This window comes from Rattus norvegicus, chromosome 8, assembly GCF_021556685.1.
Source record: "Rattus norvegicus strain SHRSP/BbbUtx chromosome 8, alternate assembly SHRSP_T2T, whole genome shotgun sequence".
Taxonomy (NCBI): domain Eukaryota; kingdom Metazoa; phylum Chordata; class Mammalia; order Rodentia; family Muridae; genus Rattus; species Rattus norvegicus.
The window spans coordinates 86,042,410-86,066,801 of record NC_141541.1 but is presented as its reverse complement, the minus strand read 5'-3'; the positions used below and the strand labels follow the sequence as shown (position 1 = coordinate 86,066,801).

Sequence of the window (24,392 nt, the reverse complement as noted above, 5' to 3'; positions counted from 1 at the left end):
AATGCTATATTTATATGCTAGTTAATTATAGGCCAAAGTGCATACCACCCAGTGTTACCGTAAATTACCTTGGCAAATTTTGAATGTGAGGCAGAAAATATGCCTACCTGGAAACTGAACTTGAACCCGAGGGCTGTTAAGACGCTTTCTAGATCAGTTGCATGTCTGATTCTACAATTCTTTAGAAAACGTGCCAAGCTGTCATCAGGCCTGCTCTTGCGTAGACCTCCCTGCCTTCCCAGAGGATTCTGCCGTAATTTAGTTCAGTCTATATGGGAGTATATGTTTTTACCTTCTTGCTTTTGGACTGATTCCAACAAGAATCAAACAAATCTGACTCTTTGCTCATGGCAGGTCTTCAGATACTCAGAGTCATGACTGGAAATACAGTAATTGGACTCCTATAAAAGGTTGGTTTATATGCTCCCTTTTATAGTTCATAATGTTAGTAGGTTGGACATCTTTACTGTGCAACAGAGGCAGAATGGACTTTGGATATAGTGTATTATGTCCTTTGCAAATCTGAAAATTTGGAAAGTGATCATGAATGCTAATTTGGGCAGACTTAGATCAAGAAGCCTGGATATCATATTGGCCTCTCCCTCAGGTGTTAACTGCTTGTACAGTTAATTTTAAAAGTATAAGAAGTTGGCCCGGGGTGGGGATGGGAACAACAGAGATATCAAATCCTGGGAGCCTCATTGGCCAGCCATTCTAGTTGAACCATCAAGTTTCAGGTTCTGTGAAAGATCCTGTCTAAAAAAATACGATAGTGAGTGATAGAGGAAGACACATTTAGGGACATATGTATGCACACACATAAACACACAAAAGGAACTTTGTAAAAGTAGAATTAGAAGTCATATTGTTCTGGCATTAAGAAACAGACTGGCATGGAGTAAGTCCCTTTGCATGCGGAGGAAAGAAGCAGGCTGTGCTCTTTATTCCAGCCTTGGCATCCCCTCCCACCTGTAGCCTTCTCCTGTGCTGAGTCTCTGAGGCTTGGATCCTCATCAGTCAACTGGGGATATTTATAAACTGCAGCGTATCACCCATCGCAGACCTCCCGAATCAAACTCTGACAGGGCCTAGAGACCTGCTGATAATGTAGATTGGAGATGTTGTCTGCTTGAAGAACTACTAGAATATTTTACTGTCCAGTCCTAAAATCACAATTTTACATGCGTTTTAGATAAATGCAAGTGTGGTAATATCTGAGGTACTTGTAACTCATTATGCTCCACCCATTTCCTCCTGGGGACCGTGTCGTCTCTGCTGTAGTGAATGCGCACTTTAACCTCCTCATCCATCCCTTCCTTGGGCTCAGGTCTCAGAAGGTCTAATCAGCAGATTCAGAGAACATTGAACTTACAGCAGCAGCTGGCCTGACGTGTGGCTCTGGCATTTCACATCTGCCAATTGATGTGTAGCAACTGATTGCTCACAAGGTGGTGTAAGAGCCAGCTCTTAAAACCCACCGGTGTTAGTGATGTAACAAGCATGTGCCAGGATTCTTTGAGTTCCTACCTTGTTCTGTGGTGAGTGGTCAGCCAACTGAAGGCTTTGAGAAGCCATGCTTATTATATTGGGGTGCTGGGGGCAGGTGGTTTTCTGCAGGCCTATTTGAAGGTATAAGCACACTTCATAGGGTTCCTGAGCATATATAGAGATGCATCTAGTGTTTGGCTCTGACCTTCAAAGGAGCAGAGCCTATTGAAGAGGTAGAAGCTCTTTCATTGAAGATTAAAAAAAGCAAACCAACCAACCCAACCAACCAACTCAACCAACTCAACCAATCAACCAACTCAACCAACTCAACCAACCAACCAGCCAACTCAACCAACTCAACCAACCAACCAACCCAACCAACCCAATCAATCAACCCAACCAACCAACCCATCCAACCAACCAACCCAATCAACAACCAACTAACCCAAGCAACCAACCCAACCAACCAACCAACCCAACCAACCAACCCAACCAACCAACCAACCCAACCAACCAACCCAATCAACCAACCAACCAACCCAATCAACCAACCAACTAACCCAACCAACCAACCCAACCAACCAACCCAATCAACCAACCCAACCAACCAACCAACCAACCAACCAACCAACCAACCAACCAAAACACCCACTGCATAATTTACCTTACCAGCGTTCTTTCCTTTTCATAATTAGAATTGCAGTCTGCTGGTAGTAAAAAGAGGGGTGGGGGCAGAGATTTAGCTTTCTCTGGTTGTCATCTGAGGTGCCCAAGGTTGCCGGCAGTTCTTCAGGCAGAAGAGCCCTGTCACAGGGTAATAACTCCTGGGCTGCAGGCAGGCAGGCAGGCAGGCAGGCAGGCAGGCAGGCAGGCAGGCAGGCAGGCAGGCTGGCTGGCTGGCTGCCACCACTCTAGAGGCCACTCTAGCCAGAATGATGAGAATTGGTTTCTGGTGCAGCCTTCCAGCTCCCCTCCTGTTCTGCTCCTTTCCGTGTCCCTCTTCACTGGAGTTTTGCAGACCCTTCTCTGAGCTTTCCTGATATCTCTCTAGCCCTTTCACCCATATTTTGGTTCACAAAATTTGTTGGTTTGATTGATCTGAAGTACACTTTTGGATTGCCTTGCCTGTGTACCCGGTCGATTGTGGGTTACTGGACTGGACTTGTATTTAAGGTCTACTCTCTAAGACAGTGTGTCATTCGATCCTAGGCATTCTGTTGACTTCCCTGCAGAATGTCTTTTGTATGTGGTCCTTCTCTGCTTTTGCAAATCAAAGGAAGTCTTAGAAATGTGTCAGCCTGATTGCAGTTCAGAATGCATGTAGTTGCATCTTGAGAGTATATTCCAAGGGTCACGGGATGGTTGGGTTAGAGCTTCTTATGCTTGGGGAGTTGGATGCAGAAAAAGGATCTTTTTAATAATAAGCAATTACTATAGCTAACACATATGTACATTTCCACACAGGCAGCTACTAGGTATGTTACCCATATTCACTCACGTGATGTCCACCGCAGTAGAGACAGATACCATGGTTGCTCATTTTCACGATGGAGAATCCAGGCTGTTAGGGAGGCTAAACCGCTTGCCCGAGTTCACACAGCCAGCTAGGTAGTTAGGGAACCCTAGAGACTTTGCTCTGCTCTGTTCAAATGGGCCTTTGGATGTGGCTCTGAGGCTCAGCAGGGATTCACCCCTGGTATAGCTAAACCCTGCCAGGCGCCCTCCTTGTGCTCCAGTCTCTTCCTTTGTACCATCAAACCTGGATTGGGACTGTTTTTAGCTTAAATGCAATTGTGTGTGTAGAAGCCCTAGCTAATATCTGGCCCATTAGAATTGTTTCTCATTATTTTAGAGGTGCTTTTGAGAAAAGTAAACAAGCAAACAGTGGTGTTGTGAAGTTTTTGAAATTAGGGTTTCAGAAGCACTGTATTAGTGATGCTTTTGAATTTTAAATTGCTTTAACTCCTACATATGATAAAGTCCTACTTAAAAGAAGTCTGGGCATCCTGAGCCCGCAGTCTCAGGCTCTAGAATGTGCTTTCTACAGATTTCCAGAGGCAGAGAAGTGCGGATGTGAGGCCGTTCTCTCCCTGACCTTAGTGGTCCTGATGACAGGCCCAGTGAGCCTGGGCATAGTAGTTGTGCCCTCTTGTTTTGTACAGATCTGGGTAAAGAAATGGGACTGTCACCTGGGAATGAGACACTGGGAAACTGGAGCAGAGGAGTCATGGAGACCACTGTACTGGCTCAGGAAGCTGCTCAGGGACCGCATGGAGGTCTGGTCACACCTGGACACCAGCTCTTTTGTGTGTCCTGGAGGTTCAGGTGCCAAGGATGCTCTCCCAAACTTCACTCTGGAATTATGTCTGGGAGTATCTTGTATTACCACCCCCTTTCCACATATGCGTGTTCCTGTGTGATAGGTGTACAGTGTGAGTGTGAGTATGCCTGTGTGCAGAGGCCAGAGGGTCATGTCTGGTGTCTTCCCTGACTGCCTTCTGACATCTTCAGGTTGTCAGTCACTTGAACCCACAGCGCCATGATTCAGCGTGTCTGCCAAGCTGGCTTTTCCACTGGGATCCCCTGAGCCTGCCCCTGAGTGCTGAGACTGCTTGTGGACTACCGTGTCCACCAGGTATCTCTGTTAGGGATCCAGACTCCATATTTACACCGGCACAGCAGGCGCTCTACCTGCTGAGTCATTTCCCAAATCCTTCTAGTCTCCCTTCCATAGTCCTCCTAGTCTCCTCCTCCTCCTTTTCCTCTTTCTCCCCTTCCTCCTCCCCTTCCTCCTCCTCCTCTTCTTCCTCTTCCTCCTCCTCCCCTTCCTCCTCCTACTTCTTCAGTTTTTCATCAAGTTTCTTTTTGATTGCATGTCACAGAAATTTCTGACTCCGGGAGCTTTTGAGGTGATGTGCTGAATTTGGCCCTTAATAAATAATGTTCTAAGTAACCGTCTGGCCAGCAATTGCCAGGACACAGCCAGAACTAGAGCTTAGTAACAGGGAAAGAACTGTAGCCCTCAGTTATGGTAGTAGGGTAGCTCCCTGTGTGGCCTTAGGCTGCCATCCATCATACTTGTAAGGTTTAGTATTGGCCAACTTCTAGAGTGTTTTGCCTCTTACCCAGGTTGCTAGTAAACAGTAAAAAAAAAAAAAAATACAGTTCACAGATTGTTAAAAAGAACATCTTTTGACTGAATGGCTCCGGGGCTGCCTGTTCTCTTCATGCAGAAAGCAGACGTAGGGCTTGAGCATTTAATCAGATGAAAGGGCGGGTGGGAGTGGGTTAGTGGTTGCTCTTGGGCCGTAAACAGTAGGCAATTCAAACGCTTTTCACTTAGACCTGTGTCTGTGGCTCTTCATCTGGATTAAAGGTAGAATTTGATATTTTGTGAAGCCAAACTGTAGTGGTCAGTGTGAAATTTGTTTGGGTTTTGCATTGTCGAGTTGCTATGGGATACTCTGAGCTTTTCCATTCTCTTTACTTCACTGTTTCGGTTAACCAGTAGGGAATAGTGTGGATTTGGTCAGTGTGAGAAATTCAAATATACGAGTGTTTATTTTGAAGATTCAAGTCTGTATCTTCAGAGCCACATAAACTTTGGAATGTAAGCCTATGTGGATAGAAAGAAACCCTTATACTAAAACTATAGAATTTGAATTTTCTAACTATAAAAGCATATTATAGCTAATGTGTTTTCAGACTAAAGTTCAGCCCACTTCCATTATAAAATTTTGCAGTGATTGTAATTAGTTATATTTCTGAGTGCCTAAAATCTGTCTAGAGCCTAACAGTTTGAATGCACAGCTTTGCACAGTTAAACCAGGTTATATGTGTTGTTCTTGAATCAACTGGGGTCCTGTTGGACTCTACAGTGTGTGCATCTGGTGACTGGGTTGGGTTTTAGTATTTGTTGTATTCTGCTGCATAAAGATACCCTTGCTGTGTTTTGGAAAAGTACTGTGGCAAGATTTTGAGACAGGCTTTCTAAAGTAAGTACATCATGGCTGCCCCTGCAAAGCTTAGTTTAAGATGGAATCCTTGGCTTCAGTATTAAGTTGCATTAAGTGGTGAATCATGTTAGTTACTCCCATCCCCTCAAGATTTCTTGATAAGGGTTTAAAAATCTGTTCTCCTACAGCATTTTTGAGAATATAAAATAAAGGTCTTTTTGTGAAATTATTCATTAAATGTATAAATACATTTTCCCTAGAAAGGGACTGACTTTTAATCTGTGAGCTGAGCTTAAGTTTCAAGGCACTGTGTTATTTGCAGTCTTCTGGTTCTTGCTTGCTTTCTAGAAAAGTCAAATCTGATTTTGGACAGTATGAATTTATTGCTTCAGAAGACAATCCCTCCCTCTCCCCAGCAGTAAGTGACGGGGCCTGGGAAGCCCTGTAGACACAGGGTAAGCACTCACTGTGGCACATGCCTTACTCCTGAGCCCTCCACAGCAGAGGCAGAACGGGGTTTGTGAACTGGAAGTCAGTGTGGTCTACACAGTGAGTTCTGAGCGATGTAGTGAGACTATTTCAAGCAAGCAAAACAAAACAAAAGTCCCTCATAGACATGTCGACTACCTTACTCCTGCCATCAAGGTTCCTGCCATTGTGAACTGTGCCTTCAAACATTACTAACAGACATTTCCTTCCTTAGGCTGCTTCTATCACATATTTTTGCACAACAATCAATAAAAGAGACAAAGAAAAGATGTTTAAGCAAGGATCTAGGACATAACAAGACAGGTGGGAGGCATGAGCCTGGTCTCCATGGTGACTCTACATCACATCATGTTGACAATCAAGATTAACCATCACAATGACACCCCTGTCAGTCTGACACCCAAGCACATCGACCTTTGTGCCCTCCCGGCCCTCCCACCCTTTGTCCTCATAGACTCATGGCGGTCATTAGATGGCATGTCCAAATGCAGAAGTCACCACAGTGTTAAACAATCTCAATATAGCTTTAAAAGTACAAAGTCTGAGCCTCTCAGGCTGGCCTTGAACTCACAGAGATCTGCCTGCCTCTGGTTCCTCAGTGCTCGGATTAAAGACGTGGGCTACTATGACCAGCCTGAAGGCGTTCACGTAAGTGTGAGCTCCTGTCATCTAAACACACATTTTATGCTTCTAATTCCCAGTGGCACAGAGTAAGCGTTTCCATTCCCAGAGGGAAGAGTCAGGCCATAGCAGAGAATGACGGGAACAGAACAAGACTGGAGTCCAACAGGAAGAACGCTAAACCCTTCAGTGCATGGCCAGCATCTGGGCTCAAGGTGCAGTCTGGAAAGTATTTCGTAACCTAACATAGTACATATGCATTCCAGGGCTGGTGCGAAACAAACTGAAATTATACAATTAGTATAAAACCTATTTTACTTAAAAGGTGTAACAGGAATATGGGAGGGGGACAAGGGTAAATCTGTTGAGAGAAAAATTAAGCCTAATGATTAGGCTTAAGTTGAGGACTCCTCAGCTTCTTTATGTCTGTACCGATGCTTTCAATCACAGAAAACCAGAGGCAGTGATGTACACTAAAGCGTGCTTTAGCCTTCACATTTCCTCTCTCGTTGTCCTTGTTTTGAGACAGAGAAGCCTTACTTGGTAGCCCAGTATGGCGTAGAATTGGGATTTTTGAAGTTATAACTGTCTGTTTTCTTTCCACCTTCACAATTTAAACAATGAAAAGATAAATAACTTACACGTAAAGAAAGGAAGCCAAGGAGCTAGAGGCGTGGCTTCCTAGAGTAGAGCGCTGGCCTAGCACACTGGAAGTTCTGAGCTAAGTCTCTCGAACCCCGTAGAACTGGGTGTGACGGCGCACACACACACACACACACACACACACACACACACACACACACATGCACACAGTCCCAGCACTTGGACTGTAGAAGGCACAAGGCTAGAAGTTCAGGGTCATACTCAGCTAGCTACACAGTCAATTCAAGGCCATAAGAGGAGAAAAGAGGAAAAACACAAAAGTCGAATATATGTACTCACATTTATGAAGCCCAACTGACCCTTGTACATAGGTGCTTACGTAGGTTTCCATTTATTGGGCTGGACTGTGAGGTTTCATGTTTGGGCTGGATATAAAGGTAATGAACCAATTTGTTTAGTAAAAGAAAATTCAAAGCAGCGTTCAAGCCATGTCATCAGCGTTGCTCCTCGCTCAGGTCCACAGTGAAGGAAATGGGGAGAGCGGAGAAGGGCAGTAGATTCAGACGGGAGAGTGCAGGACACGAGACGTGGATCCATCAAGGAGCTCAGAGCCATTAGAGGGGCATCTCCAGCTTGAGGGTGAGACTCAGGAGACAGAAGGCTTCATTTGTTAAACCAAACCCAATTGAAAGACAGTGCCTAAGCCGGGAGTAGTGATGAATGGCTGGCTCCCTGTTCCTCAGGTAGGACTGCCTAGCAAAGTACCGCCCAGCCACCCATGGTCAGCACTGAGAAACTGATACAAATGTGTGTGTGCAGAGGGTGGCCCTGTCTCAAGCAGGTGGCAGAAGTTGGAAGTATCATACTGGTGTTGTGTGCATGAAAGATACAGGTCTGAAGGGATCATGGGGCATGTCTAAGTTTCAGAGAGCTCCTGAGGCCACACACTAAGTGGCTAGGTGTGCAGTCTTGTTAAGAGGCTCCTCTGGGAGGCTACTGAATGAAGCCATGAAGGGAAAGCCTAAGTTGCAATGGAGACCTCAGGGCGCTGAACCATGGGATATGCTCAGGAGAGAGCTGCAGGCACAGACAGAGTGGAATCCGCCCTAAGGAGACATCTGAGAAGGTGGAAGGTGCAGGACAGTATAGAACCTGTCTTAATGGCCAGTGACCCATTTTAATTGTTAGTATTTTCTTAGTTGATCTTTCCCAGACCATCCTGCTCTGCCTAGCCCCTGTTGCCCCTGTTATTTCTCTGTGGTACCACCAGCCTGGTCTTTCCATGCCAACAACTAATTAGGGTTCCCAGTAAAGTAATATTGTCCTAATGTCTTCTGGTTTTAATTAAGAGTTTCTTCTGTCCAAGTATTGCAAATGCCACCGTCAACTTTGTCCACTTCTCTAATCAAGCATGAAGAACAGAGCATTCCTGGCTTTGTGATTTTCAGAGTGATTTGTCCCCGAGCCTTTTCAACAGTGGTGGGGGAACCTTGGGCATTTACATCTTTATTAAAGATCATTAATGGTGAAAGTGTAATGGGGCGTGAAAGTGCCGTGAGAAGAATTCAATATGCCAGCAAATGAGAAGATAAAATAATCAACGGGATAAAGTACTGAAAAATTGGAGGCCTATTTTGAGCAAAATAAACGCAGCCCTTTTGTCATAAATGCCCAAGTGCACACCTGCTAGCACTCAGTGGGGAGCGGATTTGTCTGCTGAAAATTGGCTCCTCTGAGCTTTTAGGGCTATGGAAAGAAATGAGTGAATGGTTATTTCTTTGTTGCACAAAGGCTTCCTGTGCAGCTAAAACACAAACCTATTAAATATTATATTGTAGAGTATTAATCTGCCTTCTGAGCAAATAATTTGGCAAGCAAATTATTTTTCCAATTATAGAAGAAATAGTTTTTTGGACGGGATGGAGCTTTTTGTCTCATTTCATATTTATTAATCATATTAACTGTTTCCTATTTTTGAGTTTATGGATATGAGATTTCTAGTTTGTGGATCACTATTTCAAATTCTTTTTGGCTATGAATCAGTAGTTTATAATTGAATAGGTCTCTTGAGATACAAAACAGTGCTAGGATCTGTGCATATGGTGTAGAGCAATTAAATAAATCTAATTGTATCTACCACCACATTTAAAAAATGTGCTAAGAACACTGAAACAAAGTTCTCTTAGTTGTCTTAAAATGTGTAATACATAGTTCTGTTTCCCATGCTGTGTGTTAGGAGAGGGTGGGGAATACTGTGTGAGTTTGTGTACTGGTGCCAATTGTCCACACAGATGCTCGAAGTGGGTGTGCAGTGACCTACTCTGTCACTCTCTGCCTATTCTGTTTTCTCCGAGGCTGAGGCTGGCATTGTCTTAGATAAGCTGGGAGGTAGCAACCACAGAAATCCTTCTGTCTGTGCCCTCCTCAGAGCAACTGGGGGTGTTGTATGTGAGTGCAGAATGCTCGAGCCTCCTGGGTAGGTGCTGGGGTCTCAGGAGCAAGCCACCTTGCCAGCTCCCAGTGGTTTTGAATGTTTGCTAAAACCCTTTCAGGATGTGAGAGCAGTTTTGTTTGTTTGTTTGTTTGTTTGTTTTTAATTCTGGGCTTAGCTCAACTGGTTCTTCTATTCTATAAATATTGTCCCTTCTTGTCGTTTACTATGAAACCTTTTACCCAGGTACTTACTTTTTTCAATTTCTGTTAGAAAACTTACCACTTTGTGATTAGCTATAGCATTTTGTAGTGTTCTTTACTCACTACAGTTGTAATACAGTTCTCCTGCAGTGGATCTAGACTTTGCGTCTTAGTTTTTGGTAGACTCTTAGGCTAGCATTATTTCCTCTGATGTTTTTAAACATGTTTTCTGTTACCCTGCCCATGTGTAGAAGAGACTATTTTCCAACCTTCTGGATTAGGGCCTTTTCATGACATACACATACCCCTGAGGCTTCACCCTCCTTCAGCCCTGTTCGCCCTGCTGGTAACTCCTCTGTCAGTCAGTGCTGTCTCGTCTGGAACTCCTCTACTCTTCCTAGCCCTGGTCCTATTCTCTCGAGACATAGTGGGGCTCTTGGGCCTAGACCTTAAGATCCACCACATTTTATTGTTCAAACCAAGTCACAATTCTTTTTTATGGTCCCCTTTCTATTTTCATAGTGCCCACACATATATGGAAATGCATACATTTGTATACACACACACACACACACACACACACACACACACACACACACACATAAATCAGTCTACCTGTGTGAGAAAACATGTCTTTGAGTCTAGCTTCCTTCATTTACATGCTGATCTCTACTTCTGTCCACTTTCCTGCAAATGTTTGTCTTTGTAGTAGAATAAAATTCTAGTGAGTGTGTGTGTGTGTGTGTGTGTGTGTGTGTGTGTGTGTGTGTGGTGTTTTCAGCAGTAGGGTTCTTCAACCCAGCCCTGGTGGGCAACAGAGTTACAGTAGTTTGTATTGTTTTGGAGTCTCTGGGACAGACCTGACTAGCAGCTAGAGGGGAGGGGTAAAAATAAAATAAAAAGAAAAAGTAAAATAAAAAGTAAAAGTAAAATAAAAAGCACCTGGGCTTTTTATTTGTGGACTTGTGGCTCTAGTGAGCACAATAATCCCGTGTTGGGTAATTCTAATTAAACACTTATGTCTATATATTTTACATGTGTAATATACACGAGACGCGTATAAAATACTAGGGTTTCATATGGCTTTTTCACACATCCTTGGAGTTAGTTATTCCTTCTCCAACCCCTTCTCTGCCATGTATGTCTAGAGTATTGAAAACTCTCTCTTCTGTTAGAATCCATTTACTGACTGGATAACCTTTCATTGTTTCTATTTGCACTTTTTCATATATCCTCGAGATTAATTCCCTGCACCCCCTGTGATTGGAAGACGTTCTCACATCCTGCAGACTGTCTCTTTCCCGTCGGTGGTGGTTCTCTCTGCTTGTACAGAAGCTTTTGGTGTCATGGACTCTGCTTGTCAGCTCTTGGGGTCATTTGCTGTCCCACTGGGGTCCTTCCAGAAAAACCTCTGTCAGTGGCTAGGAAGGCTTTTATGTAGGTTTTCCTCTGCCATTTTTAAAGTTTCAGGTCTTACATTAAGGTCTTTGATCCATTTTGGACTGGTGTTTTTCGTTTGTTGCTTGTTTGTTTATTTTGTTTTGTTTTAGGGGTAGGATGGGAGAGATGGACCCCGTCTCCCTTTTCTATCGATGGAAACCATTTTATACCACCCTCCTTAAAGAGGCCAGCTTTCCTTCAATATATGTTTGACACCGTTGTTCAGCATTAGGTGTCTGGCTGCAGCTGGGGGCTTCCTTCTGTTTCTTGACTTAGTGTCAAAATATGCACATTTTGTTTCCATAGCTCTAGTACACTTTGGTATCAGGTGTGTGATACTTGATTACCTCTTCCCTTTCATGGATAATGTATGCTTTTAGGTAAATTCTAGAAGGTTTTCCCTCAGTTCTGGAAGAATCTCATTGGAGTTTTGTTAAGGATTGGGTTGTAGCTGCAGATCACTCTTGCTAACATAGCCGTTCTCACAGTATGAACAGCCTCTCCGTGAGTGTGGAGGGCTCTGTCTTGAGGTGGTTGTTTTCTTCAGTGTCTCAGAGTTCTCAGTTGTAGAGAAGATATCTTTTACCTCCTTTGTTAGACTTTGTTTTCTTTTGAAGCTAATGATATTGTTTCTCTCCTAATTTCTTCCTCTTCATTATTGGCTTACAGAAAAGGCTGCTGGGCTTCGTGTGCTGATTTTGAATCCCAGCATTTTCTGAAGCCGTCTAGGGTTTTCTGGTGGAGTATTGGGGTTTTTCCATGTCATCTACAAGCAGGGAAGCACTCAGTTTGGCCTTTCCTGTCTCCATCCCCTTGTTCTCTTGTCTTCTCCGGTGCTCTGTTGGATGAGGTTTGGGATAATGGGCACCTCTGTCTTTTTCCTGATCTTGTAGGAAATGCTTTGGTTTACGCTATCTGTATAAGCGATTGATCAAAAGGCCAGCCTAACTGGTTGAGGACAGGGGAAGGGATTTGATTTATGTTATATAAGACACAAAAAGGTAAATGATTTACGTTAGGGATTAGAAGACCTCCACTGTGGCAATAGGTGTCATTGTAGCTCAGCCCCAGCTCTGCAGAAGCTTGTGGCATTCCTGACACTTGTTCCTCATGAGAACCCATGCCCGTGGTTCTTCTCTACGTTATAGAGGAATTTCGGAACGACGGGTTGATGGTTGGCCGTATAGTAGCATGCGAGGATGCAGGTCTTTCTTGGATCCAGAAAAGAAGTATTAATAGTACCAGAAGGGCAAAAGACCTTGTCAGATGGAGAATGGAAGCAACATTTTGTTTTGTTGAATGAAAGGCTCAGAATCTTCTAAAAACAATAGTGGCTGTAAAAAGCCTGGCACTCCATAACAACCTAGGGCAATTGGGGTTTCTCTGGATATAATTGCACAGAATGTGGTCTAAGTGGGTCAGTGAGCTGTAATCAAACATGTAGATGTGAAGAATAGAGTAGCAGTGTGTTCTGTCACATGATTGCTCAGGGCTCAGGCACCCTGCCAGAGAGCTACACAAGTTGTTCTTCATGTGCCCCGGCTGATCTCAGAGGCAAGGCAGGAGGGCTTATAGCTTATGAAGGGAGCTGAAAATTTATGATGTGATATAGTTTGACTGACAGCCTCCTGAACTGTGTAAGAGAGCAGGCGATTTAGAACATTTGAACCCCACGATTAGATCCACAAGGCTGGTTTGGGAAAGGGCTGAGGAGTTCCCGAGGGTTCATTTTGGGATGATGGCATACTGCAGTTTTACTAGTATGCGCCTTCCCATGCTGACTAGAGCAGTGTTTGGGGCAGGCTGTAGGTGAGGATGCTTTCAGCCTGTGGAATGAACCATAGTTTGTTTGCTTGTTATGACCTCTCTTAGATGTGGGGATTTGTAGGCTGTCGTCCTTGTTTACTGCAGACCCGAGTACCTGATTTACTTGATTTCTTGTGTTATATGAGCCCTAGATACATGGAATTGGTGATGGCTCTTGTATTTTTGCTATTATGCCTTTCTTGGAAAACAAAGTAAGCTTTTCATGCTTGAGTAAACACATTGATGTATTATGAGACTGTCAGACTCTTTGAACAATTGGCATCGGCTCAGTTATTCAAATATGTGACTCTTTTCAATGGCTTTTGTGTTTGCTAATGCTTTAGTACAGCTAGTATAAAGAGATTGCCGTCCCTTAAAACAAATCTCAACTGATGGTTAAAGAAATCTCAAGGATTAGCGCCCACTGAACACCTTTTTCATTATCATATACATCCAATTAGTAAAACCGTTTGTGCAGATTCATAGTTCATTTAAATAATCTGTTTTTTTTTAACGCTAAAACCGGTAGTTCGTGCAGTACTCTTGTCACGTGACCCGAGTGACCTGCTTCCGTCCTACCCAGTGGACTTTAGCATGGCTTTTCACAGAGAACCTGAAACTTTTTCTTCTAGAATTTCGTTTGCATTGTAAACCGTTTTCAAGTTCTATTGTGTTTGCCAATAGTCATTTTTATTATCTGCAGAATACTGAATTATTTAACAGCTGGATAGCCTTATTCAGGAGGTGCTTCCTAGTTTTAATTTTAACATCATAATGCAAAGATATAGTTGTGCGTTATGCTTGCTTTTGCTGTTTTCAGCTATAGCATGAGGAGAGGTACAAAGAAGTTTATCAATAGACTTGAAAATATTTTGTCTTTTGTGTGTTACCCACTCGATTTACAAAAGGCAGTGCCTCTTTGGATCTCTATATAAATATTAATACTTTTCTTCTCTTAGTCAAAAAAGGGGCAAAATAACTACAAAATATTAGCATCTTATAATCAACATTTGGAACATCCTCTCACCTTAGCATCGACTTTCTCTGTAAACTCATTTTCTAGTTTTAAAAATGTAGTTTATGCAATTGTTTCCCAGTTCTAGTCATCCAGGGACCATGACAGTGAAGGACAGGGGGCTCTTGCCTTTCACGTCTCCGCCCCTGGGCTTTTGAGAACTTTCTGCTCTATGCTGTTTCTATAAGTCCATATGGCCAGTGGTTTGTTTGTTCATTTTTCTGCTGGGTAATGTCCCACTTTGTAGCTCTCTGTAGATGTCCTGTAGTGGAGTTGAAGACTCAGCTCCCAGTTTCTTGTAATACTGACATAAGCTTTATCAATGTCGATGGAATAATATTATTGTGACTGTTATGTATTCCTCCTAGCCAGATCTTACATTTATGGTACAATTTTCTCTTCTTATGATATACATTCCCTGGGATTAATTCATCCCCATTTGCTTGTTTCGCTGTCCCCGTTCCTGTTTCTGATTTATCACTAAACATCTTGAGACGTGAAGATTTCTTCTTTGTATTTCCTACTACATCAGGGAATCCTTGAGGTGCATTTTTATTCATATTTTTAAAGTTTCCATCTGGGAGCCTAGATATTTGGCTTCTGTGTAGACTGGTTGTTCGTGGGGCTTGTGGTTCAGGGGCATTTGGGAATCTTGATTTCGTTCTGAGGGTGTCTTTTTGTCTTTCTGAGCTTTGTTGAGTCTGTATTCACAGTGCGTCATTGACTTTCAGTTTTGTGTTGGGTCCAGCAGCATTCTGGGTTCCGTCTCTGGTTTGTCTTTGCCCCTTTATTTTACTCATCTTGGAAGGTTAAAAATTCCAGTTAGTTTGCACTATTCCTTAGTTGTGCTTTTTTAAAATCTGTCTTATTTTGTGTTACTGTGATGAGAACAACTGAGAGAAATGAGGGCAGGACAGATTTATTTTGGCTTACGGTTTCAGTCCCTCACTGTAGGGAAAAGAGACACATTTAAGGGGAGGTGGGTACAAGGTGGAGCCTGTTCCCTCATTGTGGGCCGGCATTCAGAGAAAGGGGGGCGGAGCGGGATCTGGGCTACTACTGTCAAGCTAACTTGTCCAGCTAGGTACAGTGCAGACCCAAGCCTTAACACATTCGTGTTGTCCTGACACTGCCCTTGGGAGCCAGAAGCCGTGTTGTGCAGTTTCGTGTGTTTGAGCACCATATTATTACATGGGTATTACTTACAGAGCGGTTTGGTTTTTCTGCCCCACCTCCCCATCATTTTGCCATCCCTTGGGTTTCACCAAACTTCTTCTAAGGGAATACATCAATTTTATTTACTTCTCTTAGATTCTTTTTTTTTTTTTTTTGGTTCTTTTTTTTCGGAGCTGGGGACCGAACCCAGGGCCTTGCGCTTCCTAGGTAAGCGCTCTACCACTGAGCTAAATCCCCAGCCCCTCTCTTAGATTCTTTAGTGGGGGCTACAATAATTTTAAATTTCTAAGTGTTTAATTCAAGTTTTTCTTGATTTGGTAACATACAGCTTCAGTTTGATTCCCCTCACCCCCAGTCTCCATGCTTTAAGTTTTAGCTGATGAAGTTTCCTTTGGTTCTCTGTATTGTTTCACAGTGTGTGTGTGTGTGTGTGTGTGTGTGTGTGTGTGTGTGTGTGTGTGTACAGTCCTTCATGTGCATGCACACACACTTGGCACCTTGATAGTGTGGGCTTTTTCTTAGGTATCTAGAGAATCTGGACACTGTTAGAGATGCAGGTCCTGGGGTGTGGGTGAGATGAACATGTGTAGACAGTGTGTGTGCTGGGGTGGGCGGTCACCTTTCGTCAGCTCCTCTCTATGATGACTGGTATCTCTGGATAAGGATTGTCTTATTCTTGTCCTTAAAGCCTCTGAGTTTTCTGTTAGCATTTTATGAAGGATCAAAAACAAGGATTTAGCTGTTTCTTAAACATGAATTTCAATCACTTTTCCTTCATTTAGAGGTACTTGACCTAATTTCTTTATGTCTACTTACAGCACAGCGCCGTTTTTCTAAAAACTTTATTATTACTTTCCCCAAATTTTGCCATTAAGAATTTTGTCGCATAACAGAATATGTAGATAAATTAAAAAAAATTGTTGCATAATTATCTAGTTTCCCTTTGCTTTGTAGGGTAGTAATCTTCACAGGCTTATCGCATATTTTTATGTTTATGTTTATGTTCATCGCTGTATAAATTTTAATACATCATTGAGGGGTATAGAAGAAAGACTACATAGTCAGTCTGCCTCCATTATGGGGATCCAGTGCAGACTTTTGATTCTTGGTCAAAATATTTTTTTTTTACTTACTGTACACAGTGTAACATATTACACCTATAATCAATTGAATTAATTATTATATTTAATAGAAACAGTTTTAATTACAATCCTAAAATATATTCTGTTTATATGTTTATTTAATATAATTTTAATATTAGTTTTGATAAGTAGATATGGCAATCTCTCCTCACGAAGTTGCTTGTTCATATTTTAAACATTTTTAAGTACTTAGAGATAGATAAGGAATTCACAAAAATTGTATGTCCTGAGAGGTACTTTGTATGTAAAGATTATTTATAGTTTATATCTGTATATGAAGATATTTCATATGAGCAGTTCACTACTCAAATCAGGGAACTGACATTGGAACAACCTTTATTAGTCTTGAAATATAAACTGAAATGTTCTGTTAGCTCGAAGGGCCGTGCAAATATGTATGAAATCCATGTAACACCATTTTCTTTTTCAGCAATTTTTCCAGCTAGTGAAATTACGGAAGCTTGGACTCAGTGATAATGAAATTCAGCGGCTCCCTCCGGAAATAGCAAACTTCATGCAGCTGGTGGAACTCGATGTGTCTCGGAATGGTGAGAAGGCATCCGTCCCTCCATGTTTCTGTGTATGGAAATGAGTGAGGTTTATGTCTTTGAGACGTGGTCTTACTTTGTAGCTCAGGCTACCCTTGAACTTGCAATCCTCCTACCTCAGCCCCCTGAGTATGAGGAACCCAGGCTATCTAACCATGCTTGGCTAATAACACTTTAAATAGTTGTCCAGCTTCTCATACTTACTAACACTGTTTTTGTAACTTTTAAAAAGTAGCTTCAGTCCTCACTCCTGGAGACCACGTGACTTACCTTGCTCAGCTTAGTTTGGCTTGTGAGACAAGGTCTTAGTATGTAACTCTACTACTCACCGTGAACCCCGGCTGTCCCTGAACCTGTGGTGGTCCGAGTGGCCCTCCTGAGTACTCGGGGTTTGGGTGACTGTGACCAGCACTGGCTCCTTTTACTGAAACTGGCACGGAAAGCTGCTGGCCAGTGTTTGAATGCTGTGTAGGGAAGTCACGCCCCAGAAAAAGGTTGATCTCGCCAGATTACAGTTTAGAGTGACCTACCCCAGCAGACTGAGGTGCCATGAGCCGTCTTCTGCTCTCTTAACCAGGAGCTGATGGTTCTGTCCTCCTGCATTTATGTGGCTGACTTGTGAGTTCTCTATTACACTTTTTTTCTACTATTAAACATTGTACAAGGGAGATCCAAGTGCCTCTCATGTTGAAGGAGAGTCTGTGTGGCATCCTTTTCAGTCCCCTGCCCGCCTGCTGCGTACTGCAGAGTGAGGGGAACCGCAGCTCCTGCTGTGGTCCTCTCTAGGGGTGAGATTCGGTCTTACAAGGACCCTTGTGACTCCCTCAGGATAGGGCCCAATACAGCTAGAATTAGCTCTGTGAAGAAGAGCTGTTTCATGTCTCTGACATGACACATCTGTTTTGTTTTGTTTTTTGGAAAAAATAAAAACAAGCCATGAGTTGCGGACACTGCGGTTCCGAGAACCATACCTGGAGGCGGGTCACTGTTACGGTAGTGAGAGGAAGATCCCTCCCTTTTATCTAAACACCGCTTACATGGCTCTCACTTTCCATTCTCTAAGTGGGAGGTGCCTATCGGCTGTGCTGTTTCATTGACACAGAAGCTTTTATCTTTCATGAAAACTATCCCTGACTTTGAAAGTATTGGGGAGAAAAAGTCCTGCTTTAAACTGCTTATGGATCACAGAACAAAGATAGCTCCAGTAAGGTGGGTTTTACACTTAGGCTGGGAGCAGTGTGGACGTTCCAGCACTTGATACCACTCGGGGTTCGTAGCTCCCATCTTACTCCTTCTTCCTTGGTGCTGTGTCCTTCCCTCTCCACTGGCCCACCCCCTCGGGGCCACCTTGTGGTATTCCCCCAACACGCAACTTTTATGGCCCACATCTGTGTACTTTTCTGCTTCTGTCCCTGATGTGGTATCCATTTATCAGTGACTCCTTGCTAAGGGAAGAGTAGTTCTCCAAGCTTACCCTTTTATACCAACTATCAGGTACAAGCTGCAAGATGGCTACCCTGAGAGGTGAGAGCACGTCACAGAAGTAACTCCTCCCTCCCGGATGATTTCTGGTCCTGAGCAGACTTTGTCTGCACTGGAGTTGAAAGGGGGACCTGGCCTGTCCGGGAGTGTACCTAGGAAGTGCCTGTGAGGTAGAAATGACTTCCTGTCTTAGCAGTAACCCGAGTTACTAAAACAAAGTTATAAAGCTGCCTGTTAGTTTTATACAGAAGCAGCAAACAACTGGAAACCGAAATCACAAAGTCTGAGGAAATAAAACGCATCTTTGAAATTGGAATTAGAAAAGAGAAATTAATAGGGGCTGGGAAGTACTCGAAGAAGAAGGAGCAGGCTTCTGTGTTTGCTGTGATGGAAAGCCCCGGAAGGTCCGTAGAGCTGGTTGCTTCCTGGCTCCACAGTTCTCAGGGCAGCACTTGTAGCTAGGAGGGAGTGCTACATGCTTCTTCCATTTGTCATTTTTAACCCCTATGTATTGACACGAAGCTAACCATGCCTGAAGTCCGTGACAGGGCATAACATTTTCTGCTCTGGGGATACTCTGAACCTTAGAAATTTCGAATCCAAGTCATGCCTTTTGTAAGTCTTGGGGCTTTATGAAGGACCCAGCAATTTTTTTTTCAAGTTCCCTGAGGCTGTTTATAAATGCTGTCCCGGAAGAGCCTTGCTTTCATGATCGGGCTTGCTAGAGATGTGGTAATTTGGGGCGGGGAGACAGGTACATGGGATAGGGGCAAGCACCCCCATGCATGTAGGAGGAATGAAGCATAGGGCGTGGGTGGGTTCAGGGAATAGCCTGGTCAGAGTGACAGAGCAGAACAAGGCCACTGCTCTATACAGGGACAGGGTTGTAGGCCATTTCCACATGGGCAGGCCTCAATGTGCTTCCTCTCCCTTTTCCTTTTATTTACAGTTATTTTTTTTTTGGCAGATAAAATGGCATCAATATGATTTCCAAGGCAACCGAGTAGGTAAATAAAGGTCACAAAGCCTGTTAGAGGCGGTGTGAGAACCTACTCTGTACACTTTTGGGCACTGAGGGTCTGGGGCTGCTGTCTGAGGTCTGTCTAGTCTCTACTTTTCTCTTGCACTAATTGGAGCTGCCTGCTGCAGACAGAAGCTGATTGTCTTGAATTCCCTGCCCACCAGGGCTGGCCGCTTCTTGAGGGCTTTCAATGGAATGACAGTTCCTGTGTTTCTAAAAAACAGTGCTTTGACCATGAAGGAAAAAGACAAGGTGTGGGTGCCAGGCTACACAGCTATTGGATTACTGAGTGTTGAACTTGAACATGCAGTGACAACCTGACAGTTTTGTTAAATTGAAGATTCTGGGGTAGTGGGTCTGAAGTGGCCTCGAGACTTGTGCTTTTAACCCTGCCATGGGCTGCTAACCCTGCCAGGGGCTGCTCACCCCCCCACCCCCCAGGGGCTGCTAACCCTGCCAATCTACTAAACAGACAGTAGCAATATTTTAGAAGTCCGCACTCAGACTTGCTATAGACTTCCTTTAGGAGTCTTACATGATTGTGAGCCTAACTTCTCTCTGCCTCAGACAGTCCTGCACCTCTGCTTGTAAGATGGGTAAAAAGATATTCCTGGCTCAGAAAAATATGCTAGAGTTGACTTAAGTTCACATTTCACTTGGATTCTCTTTCCTTGCTTAAATGAAAGATAAAAGAGAAGTTTTGTGTTTCTTTCTAAGAAAGTGTAGATTTTTTTCAAAGCATTATGAGGTGATGCTTATGGCAATGCTAGGCTGTGAGGCTGGTCACCCTCCTTTTGGTGGGAATATGGAGTAGAGGCTATTCCCAGAATTACTGCCGAGGACCTTGGGCCAGAGTCCTGGCTCTGTCTTCAGTGCCAGAACTGCTTGGGATTGGCTCTTGAGTCTGCTGGGCTGTGATGGGATGGAATGAGGCCTTACTTCTTGTCTGAAACACGTGAGCACCAAGTTTCATGTCAGATAGGAAGGGACCAGAATATATCAAGAGAGAAAGATACTACATGTTTTCCTTGAACATGGATTAAAGGGTGGGTGGACTATAGTATATGGAGTTGATATCTGGGTATGGGGTTAAAATCTTATATAAAACTGTACAGACTTATTTCATACAGTTCAAGTGTAAGGCAATTTCTATAGTTCAGTGCCTGTAGTTTGATGCTGGAACTTAATGTCTGTTTCCTGTGCCCACCTGTTCTTGGCTGTCCTAGGGAGATGGCCCCGGTCATATAATTGACCCATTATATTATCTGATATCCAAGGATCCGGGGCAGACTTTCCTAATGCATAATGCATCAGCCCCAGTGTTAGTAGATTGAGTTTTGTAGTTGACACTGTAATTTGGCTTTAGCCATTGCATTTCATTCCCCTTTTAATTTAGTTTTCCCCAAAGTATGAGGCCTAGACTGCTGGCCTTGCTAGAGGTCGTTATTGGTAGAAGTGAAAGCCTCTGACACTTACTATTGAATCACAGTGACACACTATCCGTTTTCCAGTTTTATCCATGAATTGCTATGTGTAAGACCTTATAACACTATATCCTATTTAATATTCATTTCTGACAGTGAAAGTGGCTTTGTTTTTGTAATCTAAAGCACTATGCTCTTTTGGGAAATAATTATTGAGATTAAAAGGGCAATTTAAAAGAATACTAAAGAGCACAGGAGGGTTGCAATTGAAGGTGGGGATGGCCAGTGGGAGAGACGCTGGTTAGTATTGCATACTGAGCCAAAGAGGGCTCGGCCTGCTTCTCTCATAAGGAAAATCCTGCTTTGTGACTGGCTAGTTAGCAAACCCGAGTTAACCAGAACTTAGCCGTAGGGTCTTTTCAGTATTATGTAATGACACCATGGCTGCCCTCCCTGCAGCAGAGCCAGTCTTCTCATCTGTTCTAGAGCTTGGACCCCACTTCAATGCTTAGGGAAGTTCCTTCTGTCCAAGCAGGGGGTGCCGGGCACTGCCTGTGGTTAGCAACTTTTGGCTTCCTTGGTGTAACTTATTACCAGGCTGGAGACCTGCTGAAGTGATCTTGTGCCTGCGTTGGAGTCTGTCCTGAGAAAAGATCTCTCTGGCAGCACAAGTCTACAAGTCTAAAGTGTCTGTCTGTCTGTCCTTCTCCTCAGTTGCACACTGTTCTCATTTGTTTTATTTGTGATTAACTACATACATCCACACCAGAAGTGCTGCACGAGTCAGTTTTTACCCACACACACTTGCTACAGGCTGTACTGAAGCCATTGCTCTTTTCTCTCTGGCTGCCGGACTTAGGCCCAAGATAAACACTGTGCTTAGCACATTGCATGGTGGCTGGACCAGGAGAGTTTCCTTGTCATGGCTACCAGTGACCATAAGAGATATCGGCAAAAGGAAACACACAGCTAGACTTGCTTTTCATGAAGGGCGGCTAGACAGCACTCAGCCTAGAGCCTGTCCTTTGAGTTACAGAAATGTCTGCTTCCTCTCATGTGCCTTTTCTGCCTCGGTATGTACCTTCCTGTGAGTTAATACAGAAAAGTAGGGTTGCTTTCTACTTGCAAGAAGCAAAGTGCTTAGTCACTGTGAGGAGACACCACGATCAAGACAACTTATAAAAGCTCAAACTGTGTTACAGAGCAATAGTGTGATATTGGTACAAAAACAGGCAGGTGATCAATGGAATAGAATTGAAGACCCAGAAATGAACCCACACATCTATGGTCATTTGATCTTTGACAAAGGAATTAAATCATCCAGTGGGGGGAAAAAAAGATAGCCTTTTCAACAAATGGTGCTGGTTCAACTGGAGGTCAGCACGTAGAAGAATGCAAATTCACCCATTCTTATCTCCTTGTACAAAGCTCAAGTCCAAGTGGATCAAGGCCTCCACCTAAAACCAGATACACTCAGACTAATAGAAGAGAAAGTGGGAAGAGCCTCAAATGCATGGGCACAGGAAAAACTTCCTGAACAGAACACCAATGGCTCATTCTCTAAGATCAAGAATCAACAGATGGGTCCTTATGACATTGCAAAGCTTCTGTAAGGCAAAGGACACTATCATTAGGACAAAATGGCAGCTAACAGATTGGGAAAAGATCTTTACCAATCTTATATCTGATAGAGGGCTAATATCTAATATATACAAAGAACTTAAGAAGTTAGACTCCAGAGAATCAAATACCCCATTAAAAAATGGGATACAGAGCTAAACAAAGAATTCTCAATTGAGGAATATTGAATGGCTGAGAAGCACCTAAAGAAATGTTCAACATCCTTAGTCATCAGAGAAATGCAAATCAAAACAACCCTGAGATTCCACCTCACACCAGTTAGAATGACTAAGATAAAAACCTCAGGTGACAACAAATGCTGGCGAGGATGTGGAGAAAGAGGAAGACTCCTCCATTGTTGGTGGGATTGCAAGCTGGAATCTGCAATCAGTTTGGAGGTTCCTCATAAAATTGGACATAGTACTACCTGAGGAACCTGCTATACCACTCCTGGGCATATACCCAAAAGATGCTCCAAAAATATAACAAGGACACATGGCCCACTATGTTCATAGCAGCCTGATTTATAATAGCCAGAAGCTGGAAAGAACCCAAATGTCCTACAACAGAGGAATGGATACAGAAAATTGTACATCTACACAATGGAGTACTACTCAGCTACTAAAAGCAGTGACTACATGAAATTCTTAGGCAATTGGATGGAGTTAGAAATATCATCCTGAGTGAGGTAACCCAGTCACAAAAGGACACACATGGTATGCACTCACTGATAAGTGGATATTAGTCCAAATGCTTGGATTCCCCAAGATACAATTCACAGATCATATGAAGCTCAAGAAGAAGGAAGACCAAAGCATGGATGCTTCATTCCTTCTTAGAAGGGGGAACAAAATATTCAGGGAGGAAATAGGGAGACTCAAGGGTGGAGTAGAAACTGAAGGAACGACCATTCAGAGACTGTCCCATCTGGGGATCCATCCGATATACAGACACCAAACCCAGACACTTGCTGATGCCAAGAAGTGCATGCTGACAGGAGCCTGATATAGCTGTCTCCTGAGAGGCTCTGCCAGAGCCTGACAAATACAGAGAAAGATGCTCTCAGTCAACCATTGGACTGAGAGCAGGGTCCATTGAGGAGGAATTAGAGAAGGGACTGAAGGAACTGAAGGGGTTTGCAACCCTGTAGGAAGAACAACAATGTCAACTAACCAGACCCCACCAGAGCTCCCAGGGACTAAACTACCAACCAGTGAGTACACATGTGGGACCCATGGCACCATCAGCTATGTAGCAGAGGATGGCCTTGTCAGGCATCAGTGTGAGTAGAGGTCCTAGGTCCTGTGAAGGCTCGATGCCCCAGTAGGGGAATGCCAGGGTGGTGAGAGGGAGGACGGGATAGGGTGTTTCCAGAGGAGAAACTGGGAAGGGAAATAACATTTGAAAGGTAAATAAAATATCCATTATAAAATATTCAATTAAATCAGACAAGAATGCCAATAAGTAAATCAATTTGAACCCACACCCGGAGGGTGATAGAGAGAGAGAGAGAGAGAGAGAGAGAGAGAGAGAGAGAGAGAGAGAGAAGACATTTAATGGGAGCTTGCTTAGTTTCACAGGGTGAGTCCATGACCATCATGGTAGGGTGGCAGGCAGGAATGGTGCTGTAACAGTATCCGAGAGCTTGCGTTCTGATTCACAGGTAGCAGACAGACACTGGGCCTGCCATGGGCTTTTGAAACATCAAAGCCCACCCTCAGTGGCATACCTCCCCCAGCAAGGACACACCTCCTAATCCTTCCTAAATAGTCCACCTACTGAGAATATAGATAGATATCAACTTATCTAAGCCTCATGTTTTCACCGTTACATAGCATGTCAAGCTAGAAAAGACAACTCTGGGAAAGGGAAGAGGACTTTAGGGAAAGAGTCTGGGAGTGAGAAGCATTACTTAGAACTGTGACTT

At 43.5% G+C, this 24,392-nt stretch overlaps 1 protein-coding gene across 5 annotated transcripts in view; it reads left to right on the top strand.

Annotated features, from left to right (window-relative positions):
* The window catches only part of Lrrc1 (leucine rich repeat containing 1), a 115,819-nt gene that overhangs the window by 26,377 nt on the left and 65,050 nt on the right, over window positions 1–24,392 (top strand). For all 5 annotated transcript variants that reach the window (XM_087563116.1, XM_087563114.1, XM_087563113.1 and 2 more), the window contains 1 exon segment: window positions 16,801–16,918. Coding sequence is in view for 2 of the 5 variants with exons in the window: in NM_001014268.1 (NP_001014290.1) it covers window positions 16,801–16,918 (118 nt within the window). In the remaining 3 variants the exon portion in view is untranslated.